This window comes from Pimephales promelas, chromosome 1 (assembly GCF_988280905.1).
Source record: "Pimephales promelas chromosome 1, fPimPro1.hap1.1, whole genome shotgun sequence".
NCBI classification, from domain to species: Eukaryota; Metazoa; Chordata; class Actinopteri; order Cypriniformes; family Leuciscidae; genus Pimephales; species Pimephales promelas.
The window spans coordinates 37,722,774-37,732,473 of NC_142769.1; the positions used below are offsets into that span (position 1 = coordinate 37,722,774).

The window sequence follows — 9,700 nt, forward strand, 5'->3', positions numbered from 1 at the left end:
GGCACTGCATGAGAAGGAAAATATATATATTTAAAAAAGCGACATGTATTGCATACTGTAGGTTCACATTAAACTGAAGACAGTTAAGAACTGCCATTAAAACCATTCATTTTTGAAGTGTGCTGGATGTATAAATTCACAGAACTACATGAGTCATTTCAGCTTGGTTTATATGGTGTATAACTTGGCTTCGGAAAATTCCAGCACGGTTGAAAGAGAGGCCGGAGGCAGAAAAAAAAAAAACAACTCGCATTACAAAGGTTAATTTATTTTTATTTATAGAAGTTTTTCAGGTTTTGTTTCATTTCATTTTTATCATAATCACAAAAACATTCAAATGTGAAGTAAAATCAAAAATTATATTGTACTATAAAATGTATATTGGAGTCAGCTTTTCACAATAGCACCATTTTTTCCTCTTATATTGCACCTCAAGTTTCTAGATAAGCTCTTTCCACTGAGATAAACTAGGGAAAGGGCCGTTATTATTGTAAACCTGATATATGGCATCAAACCAAGAGGAGTCATGAAACATTTCCAAAACTTTCTGGGAAAGGCAGCTGTTCTCCTCTCACTTGCCCGACTCCAGAAATGGCGGAATTCAAGGAACGCTTAAAAAGACAGACCTCTAAACCATTATAGAGGTAAACCCTGTCAATCATTGACACAATAGCTCTTCTTATATTAACAAGCACAATGTTTGGTTGGTTACACAGTACTCTTATTTAAAGCTATCAAAGATACAAGCTACACTACAGTATATCTTGATACCCTCATATACGTACTCGTTTGGTAACACACATGTGCTCATTTTGTGCTCTACACGCCATGTGTTCTGTAACAGTACTCTTATCACTCTCAGGCTGGGTTCAGTGAAACTTTAAAGGACATGTTCAGAGAATTTAACAAGTCAATATAAGAGGTCAATATTCCCCCATTGAAAAACCTGATGGAATTTAAGAAGGGGAACTGCTCTGCCATTTGCGTTTCTTGGAAGGATCCCCTGAGGTGAGGGCATGTGTTCCAGAGCTCACGAGGGAACTTTTACTGCTGTCTCCTGATGGCACATATGGCGTAAGGCCGAGGCTGAAGGGTCATGCCCAGTTTCGGAGAGAGACTTGGAATAAAGCCTTCGGGGAACTGAAGGTTGAACCTCTGGAGCAATGTGGTGAAGAATAAGAACATCTCCAGCCTGGCCAACTGCTCTCCCAGACAGTGCCGCTTACCTAAAGCGCATCAAAACGGATATGTTAGAATGGAGAATAACGTGACAAGGTTTAGATTTACTGATTTCCTAAATGTTTGCAGTTTACCTATTGAGAAGGGGAGAAATGCTTCATGCCGGACAAATTTGCCATTACAGTCAAGGAAGCGCTCTGGGCAGAAGATGGATGGGTCGCTCCAGTACTTCTCATCAAAGTGCACCGAGTACAAGTTAGTGATGACCATTGTGCCCTTGGGGATAGTGTAGCCACGCACCATCGCATCTTGAGACGTAGCGCGGAAGATGCCCAGTGGGACGACATTGCAAAGGCGTAGGACTTCATGCAGCACTGCCTCCACGTATGGCATCCTCTGCTTGTCTTCAAGAGCAGGTGGTCTGCCGTTCAGGACGCAATCGATCTCCATTTGGACCTTTTCTGCACAGAAAAAACACACAACGTCATTAGTGCAACGACATTAAAATGTTGCAAACGAGAACCGCTTCGTGGGCACTGGGCACCAACCTTGTATCCTGGGATATAGACCCATGTAGAGCATCGCCCAGCGCAGACAATTTGTGGTGGTTTCTGTGCCTGCAATGATGAGTTCTCCAACAGAGAAAATGAGATTATCTTGAGAAAAAGACGACGCTTTATCGGTGGTGCTCTGCTCCATTTCGTCCAAGTAGGCATCAATGTAATGTTGCGGCGACTGCGGAATCCTTCCCTGTGAGAAGCGATTGATGATTTGCAGAAGGAATTTGTACACCTTGTTGGCGTTGCGAAACAGCTTTTGATGCTTCCCGAATGGCACGTACTCCATCCAGGGGAAAGCGTTGTACAAGAAAGCCCAGCCACTGGCGGCCAGCTCCACGTTCTCACTGAAGATCTCAATCATGTGCTGAAAATCACCATCGTCGTAGGGGAAACGCTGGCCGAAGATAATGAGGTTGGTGATGTTGGAGACGGCATTGGTGACGAGATGCTTAGTGTTAAAGGGCTTCCCCTGGTGCTGGTCAATGGCATCCAGAAAAAACAGGCACTCCTCAGAAATCCTCTCAAACATTCGCTGACCACTGCCAAAGTAGCGGAAGCAGTTCACAGCCAGTTTGTGGTGTTCAATCCAGCCTCGACCATATTTGCAGTTCAGAAGTCCTAGACGGAAGAATAAACAATGCGCTTGGCTTAAAAATGGAAACAAAGAAAGTTTATCTGATAAACTTTCTGTATGTTTAACCAGAGATTATTAGTCAAACAGCAGTCTCATGGGTTAAACACAGTTTACAAGAATTGCAATATTGATTATGCGATAACCTCATGAGTGACTGTCCGCTCTTCTCTAGTTATTGCCCCAACTCTAACATACATAACCGTGCCAGAGCCTTTTCTCTGAATCACCCAAATATGTGAAAGAATACTTAAAGGAGTAGTTCACTTTAAAAAAAACTTGCTGATAATTTACTCACCCCCATGTCATCCAAGATATCCATGTCATTCTTTCTTCAGTCAAATAGAAATTAAGGTTTTTGATGAAAACATTCCAGGATTTTTCTCCATATAATGGACTTCAATGGGAACCAAACGGTTCAAGGTCCAAAAGACAGTTTCATTGCAAACTGTTCAAAGGGCTTTAAACGATTCCAGACAATGAAAAAGGGTCTTATCAAGCTAAACGATCGCTCATTGTAAAAAAAATTTTAAAAACCAAAAAAAAGTTTAAGTGTTATAAGCTCAAATGGTCGCCTTGCTCTGTTCTGTGATGCGAATGTGATCAAAATGAACGAATCTCATTTATCAAAATGAACGAATCTTTTTTTGTGTCATTTGGTTCATTCAACGAACGAAATTAACGAGTTGACTCGGGAAAAGATTTGTTCATTTTGATGAACGAGTTTGAACAGGAGAGTCACGAACGCGCATCACAGAACAGAGCAAGGCGACTATTTGAGCTTATAAAACTTAAACTTAATTTTTTTTTTTTAAATGACCGATCGTTTCGCTTGCTAAGACCCTTATTCATCGTCTGAAATCATTTAAAGCCCTTTGAAACTGTCTTTTGGACCATTTGGTTCCCATTGAAGTCCATTATTTGGAGTTGGAGAAACATCCTGGAATGTTTTCATCAAAAACCTTAATTTCTTTTATGACTGAAGACGGAAAGACATGGACATCTTGGATGACATGGGAGTGAGTAAATTATCAGCAAAAGTTTTTTTTTTTTTAAAAACTGAACTACTCCTTTAACTAAAAATTTAAAATAATTTCATTAACTTCCCTTATATTTTCTGCATAAAACTATTGGAGATTTTTTTCTTTCAGATACTTTTCATTGTGACCATGACTGTTATGGACAAAGGATTCTGATTGGTCAATAGCTGTGCTTTATTCATGATAAAACATGGCTATGACCGCTTCACCCAACAGTTCTATTTGTCACTGCTCAACACTGCGGTTCCTATGTTGTTTTTATTTGAGCTTTCATGCATATACACATTGAAACGTTGTTGCTGTTCACTGCAGGGACTATTTTTTTCGAGCGGAAGGAAGGCTTTTAGTGATTTTACTTCATGAAAGTTGCACTAACACATTTTTTTTTTAACTTTAATATTTTTATTGTGTGGTAACTATGGAGCGAATTACGTGCCAATATTAAACAAACAAATCCAGCATTTTGTAAATAAACTCGATCTGCTTTGAAAAGGAAAACTCGACTTGCAAACAGAAAGCAATTTGCAAAAACAAAGGTCAATTTGAGCGAAAATGCAGTGAAATACCCAATATTGTGTTTTACAATATAAATAAATGAGCAGATAATAGGTTATGTCACAAATAAATACAAACCATCCAACAAATTGAATGTAACCTTTGAACAAATACCAAATCTAGTGCAAATGCATACAGTATGTATATCTGTGCATATGAGATCTCTCGGCCCGATTTTCTCACAAATGAGTAACTTCTTCTAAAACAGTAGATGGCGTTAAAATAAGGGATTAATTTAGTGCTAGTCTGCCGTGGGAAGCACCGATTTGAAACGTGCTTGCCTTTAAAAAAAAAGTTTCTGTCTTTATAAACATCTTGAGGTTTCATTTGTTAAATATTTATTACAAAATACATAAACAGCAATTTAATTCAATTTAATTTAACATATTTGAGGACAAAATGCCACATGAGCAAAAGGTAAAGATCTGTGATTTTACACAGATACAGTATTAGACAACATGAGAACGACAGAAATAGCCTCGGTGTAGACATAATCACTAATTTAGTCATTTCGCACGCGTCCAATGAAGAAAAAAAATGTAAAAAGCAACATATAATGGCAGAGCTCCCAGAGTCACACATGAATGTTACGTAATTGAATTGGCCCATTTTCAATTCAAAATTGTGAAATACTACAGGTAAAATTGTTATACACAATTATTTTTATATTTTTATTTTTATAAAGGGTTTTTGGTGACTTACTACAGGTGAGATTTGGTGAGATTCATTATTCACCTGTAGTAAGTAAAGCCTGGTATGCTATATGAGCTTACCGTATGAGGTCACCGAGACCTGGACCTCTTTATTTTTTAGAGGTGTGTACAATAAAGGTTGTGAAATTATTGCCTAATATAGTAGTAGCCTAACGCGACTTTAGACTTTTCATCAAGATAATCTGTTAATGGTCATAAAGTGTGAGGTAAGTATCGTAACTAAACATTTCATAATTGACAGCTGTTTTAAGACAGAAACGTTAAATGACCAACAAAAATAATCAGGCAAACTAATAAAATGGTGACTATTAAAGTCGGTATTACCAATAGTAACCTTTTACAAGCTTTGGAATTTGAAAATGTTAAAATTAGGCTACTTTTAAATTATAAATTATAGGCTATATACGACAGTTGGTGGAATTGCCAGACGTTCCCATGCGCTGTGAAAGCGCATCAAAGCATTCTCATTTATTGGCTAAATATGCCGCTATAGCGCACATAGGTGATTTTGAATTAATATTTCATGTTGATATATAATGGTTACATACTGTTAAAACTAATCCTGCTATTTATATCTTTGTAAGACTGCCGATCAACAGTGTAAAGGAAAATACCAAACCTAACTTTGCCGCGCTCAACCACCTTACGCACACTTCTCGCAATTGAAATGGTTCGCGTTCAGCGGAAAGGGAAGGAAGGAAGGAAGGAAGGAAGGAAGGGAGGGAGGAAGGGAGGAAGGGAGGTTTGGAATGGCCCAGGAGAGAAGTGTTACTAAGTGTTAATGTTAATGCTAATGATTTCTGTCTTGATGAACATTTTGTAAAAGAAAACCTCAAGATGTTTTATTATTATAAATAAAGACAGAAACTTTTCCTCAGCTGTAGGCAAAGGCAGGCACGTTTCAAATCGGTGCTTCTCCCGGAAGACTAGCGCTAAATTAATCCCCTATTTTAGCGCCATCTACTGTTTTAGAAGATCGAAGTTACTCATCTGCATTTGTGAGAAAATCGAGCTGAGAGATCTCACAATCTGAAGTCCCCATGACACCTGCACAGATAAAAATGTATGAAGTATATGCAGCGTGTTATCATAAAGTGTCAGTGATAAATGACTTATTTAGGTCTGTTTATCAAAAAAGCAATCATGTGGCTTCAGAAGACTTGGAATACAGTGCATGCTGTAAAAGTGTATAGTTTATGATGATTTTTAATCCCCTTTTGTTTCTTCCATTGAAAAAAAAGAACTGCTGACAAGTTAGGACATAAGGGGGAACACATAATGTCAGAATATTCACTTTGGGAATTTTTATAAACCACCTGTCTAACCATCTAGATTTTTCTGCAGTGATATATTCTAAGGAAACATTCTAAAATAAATGATTCTATAAGAAACCACTTACCTCCCATTTTTGTCATCTTTTGAAATAAAGGGAGGGATGGGCGGTCTGCAAAAACCTCACTTTGATGATACAGGCACTCTTTAATGGCATCATAACCATTTAGAATAACAGTCGAGATTCCTCCCAGGTCTAGACTGAAAATCTGGATAATAAAAGGGCAATATATTCATTAATCCACTTCTATGCCAAACATATTTCTACTAATGAACTGAGTATAAGAACTAAATTCACCCTTCCGAATTAGGGATGCTGACTCAGCATGTCTTGGCCATTCTACAAAACTGAGTACTTTAGCGCTCTGCCAAAAATGCAACGCTAAATGCATGCAAGACTCTTTTGTTCTTTTCAAATACACTTCTAGCGGCGCGTCAAGAATAGAACGCTCCAATTCACTAACACGGACCAATCAGCTGTGAGCTCAACGAGGAACACCAGCAACAGTAAATGAGTGTATTACTGTCGAATTTCAGTTTTATTATAATAATAATGCCTGCATGCAACTGCATCTGTAATTAATCTCTGCAATTACAGAAAGTATTTTGTCACAATAATAGGTAGCAAACATTGTACACATTTTTTTTACGACAATAGTTATACAACTAATAAAGTGGGGACCATTTTATGTATTATTAAATAATAATAATAATAAATGATATATATGTATGTGTTATATTATGTTAATATTATGTTACAATATTATGCATAATTATTATTTGGTGGCTTAAAATAACTTTTTAAAAAGAAAATCCAAGTGACAGCAAAAAATATGAGCAAAAACGTTAAAAGTTAAAAGCAGCCAATTTGACAAGTATACTGTATTGCATTTTACGTGATCATGTGCAAGAAAATAAGAAAAATTGAGGAATGAGAGTGTCATCCGTACCTGTCCGTGGATATCACTCTGCCTCTTCATGTAGACGTGAGGCTCGGTGGCTAGGGACAGAATATTCCCTATCAGGGGTAAAGGTGTCGGTCCAGGGGGAAACCCTCGGGGTCTCCGCTGCTTTAAGAGCTGGCAAATCACCACCAAAATGAAGAGTGTAATGAACAAACTGCCCAAGCACACGAGCGTTTGCTCCCAAGACACAGAGAGCAGAGATGTCAACCGTTTAATCGATACCATTTTAGATAGGCTACTTAAACACTTTGGGATAATCTGGAAAGTTTCTAGAGCTCCGTTCTCTGTCAGACAGTGATCATCTTGCACATGTTGCTCTATACCCCCCGCCTCTTAAAGGCTAAGATTGGCTGGCGGAAAGAGCGCTTTGGATTAACTTGCATTGGGTTTGATTAAACGGTGGTCGGAACTATTGATTCGCGAGAATTCACACAAATTTCTTTTCATTAGGGCAGATGTTCACAAGTACGTTTCCAAGCGGGGTTTTCTTTGTATTGGAGAAACTTGCAACATAAATGGCCACGCCCACCCATGTAAACCAAAAAAGGACTTTGCAGTGGAAACCCTGTCTCTTCTTTGAACTAGTGACTAATTCATCGAATCTTTTGAATCTGTTCATTAAAAAAAGACTTGTTCATTTATTCATTCACTACCTATTTTTTGCATCGTTACATCGTAGCGCCCGTATGTTAATTGTGACATGCGACAGTATTTTTGTTTAATAAGTAGGCTCTGAATCCTGAATCGATTCATTATAGGTTTTCAGGGTTCTCAAGTTTGAGCAAAAGCTTGGAGTGAGATCACACGCGGTTAGGGGAGGAGCCATAATGAAGCCCCGCCCCACCCATCCCCGCCCCCAATTTTACCCATTGTTCATAATTAACCGGAACAAATTAAAATTATAACAATTAGTAAATCTGATAAATGACAGAGCAATTCATCACATCAAATACTCTTTAATGCAGTATTACAAATATAGCTAACCAAAAATATAACAAATTGCTCCAAACAGTTTCAAACAAATCTTTAAAAATTGCATTTTGATTTTTGAATGCATCTTCTATCTAGACGAATGATTTATTGTGCGGTGGGACATTGAGAACAAATGGACAGATTAGAGTGCACCACCTCTTCCACTGTCTCCTCCTCTAATCTGGCAACCTTTTTAGGGGGCTTACCCTTTGGTGCCCAAAATGACAAAATATCTTTCTGCTTTTTTCCTGACATCTTTGAAAAATACAAATGCAACATTATGACAATGATTAAATATTACCCAGAGCAATCTGCTGTAATACATCCTTAATGTAACTAGAAAGACTATTAATATTACAGTATAATATAATTTAAAATAAAATCAGTAAATCCTAACATGTCTCTTCGTTTCAGATAACGTAAGATAGCCAAACTGAGCCTGGTTGCAAAGTAGTTGTAGAGTTTTTGACTGCATCAATAATAATGTACGATGGGCTACATATTAAATGTTCTAGCCCAAAAATGTTAGACGAGCTTCTTCCAACTTACCTTCTTCTCCATCACGACACATGTGTTCGCGCGATGTTGTTGGTTACCTAGGATACCGAGGATGTTCCGTCCATTTCCGTGTGTTCGCGCTACTGAATGACATGTCATGTATAGATCAGTGGTGCACAGAGCGCGCATATATGTTGCCTAGTAACGAACGCAATCTGGCGGAGATACGCGCTTGCGGCAGGAAACTTCACTTTGTTTGCCTGCGCCTCGTATACAACGTTAGAAAGCTTTCAGCCAGGACAACTTGGTTGGCATTGCCTTTTCAGCGTGAGAAATACACAGTGTGGCGTGTGAGCGTGTGAACCGGTCGAAATGAGTGTGTCTCACGGCCAATGCGTGAGACTTGAGAACCCTGGGTTTTGCCTACAATTCTACTTAAAAATTAAGAAAGTGTCTAGTATCAAGAAATGTCCCCACACAAACTACAACACATGTCTATCTTTTTCCTACTTTGCAACTACTAAAAAATACCCGTGGAAGGATGGTAGAAGTGAAAAAGTAGGCTATGGCTACATCGACTCATTCATTCTATGGATAGGGGGTGCCGCGTGTCCGTTTAGTAGTTCCTTCCAACCAATGAGATGCTCATTCACAGCTCGCACTCGTAGCCTACTCTATTTCGTGTTAGTCTGCTGCTAATGCTTTGACTGCTTTGCTTTTAATGCTACACCCTAAAAGCCTATGTAGGATACTCTTTTTGTGAAAAAAGTGCATAGCCTACTTTTGAGTGTGTAGCTATTTCAAGCTTTGGGAGATACTACTACGTCATCTTTAGCCTCTGTCCAGTGCATCCTGTCACCGTAAACTGCCCTGTCAATCATCTCGTCACAGTTAAAATCCTCCATTCAATCTAATATAATGTGTTACCATTTCGGAGAGAAATGTTCATGTGCCAGTCGTGTGTCTTTCATGCGGAGACTTTCCTCCTCATGTGTTTGCAATGATGCATTTAAAAGTTAATGGCTAAATTCATCTTTACAAAAAGTTCAATATGGTGCAGATGCACTGGCGATTCTAGGGGGTGGCCTGCTCATTGGCCACCCCTGTGGCCACCCCAGATCTGATCTAGTTGGTCAAGTTCGTCAACACAAGAAACAAGAGAAATACTGTCAATCAATGGTGACAGCTGATCAACCGATTTAGGTCCAGTTTTACCTTTTTTAATAACACAGTAATAGTCATACTGAGGCTCTGA

At 38.6% G+C, this 9,700-nt stretch overlaps 1 protein-coding gene across 1 annotated transcript; it reads right to left on the reverse strand.

Moving 5' to 3' along the window:
• Positions 1-254: 254 nt before the first annotated feature.
• Positions 255-9,442, reverse strand: cyp2r1 (cytochrome P450 family 2 subfamily R member 1). The gene is made up of 5 exons (XM_039688497.2): positions 6,961-9,442; positions 6,078-6,219; positions 1,728-2,357; positions 1,314-1,640; positions 255-1,226 (listed from the first exon to the last, which is right to left on the reverse strand). Exons 1-5 carry the CDS (start codon positions 7,198-7,200, stop codon positions 1,045-1,047), a joined length of 1,521 nt encoding a protein of 506 aa, XP_039544431.2. The 5' UTR covers positions 7,201-9,442; the 3' UTR covers positions 255-1,044.
• Positions 9,443-9,700: the final 258 nt, after the last annotated feature.

Bases quoted from the DNA above. Each gene is read 5' to 3' on its own strand.
- cyp2r1 (XM_039688497.2), bottom strand. From the start codon at position 7,200: ATGGTATCGATTAAACGGTTGACATCTCTGCTCTCTGTGTCTTGGGAG. The intron at 6,220-6,960 runs GTACGGATGACA...TTTATTATCCAG, and splicing joins AGAGTGATATCCACGGACAG to ATTTTCAGTCTAGACCTGGG. The intron at 2,358-6,077 runs GTAAGTGGTTTC...TCTTCCGTCTAG, and splicing joins AAAGATGACAAAAATGGGAG to GACTTCTGAACTGCAAATAT.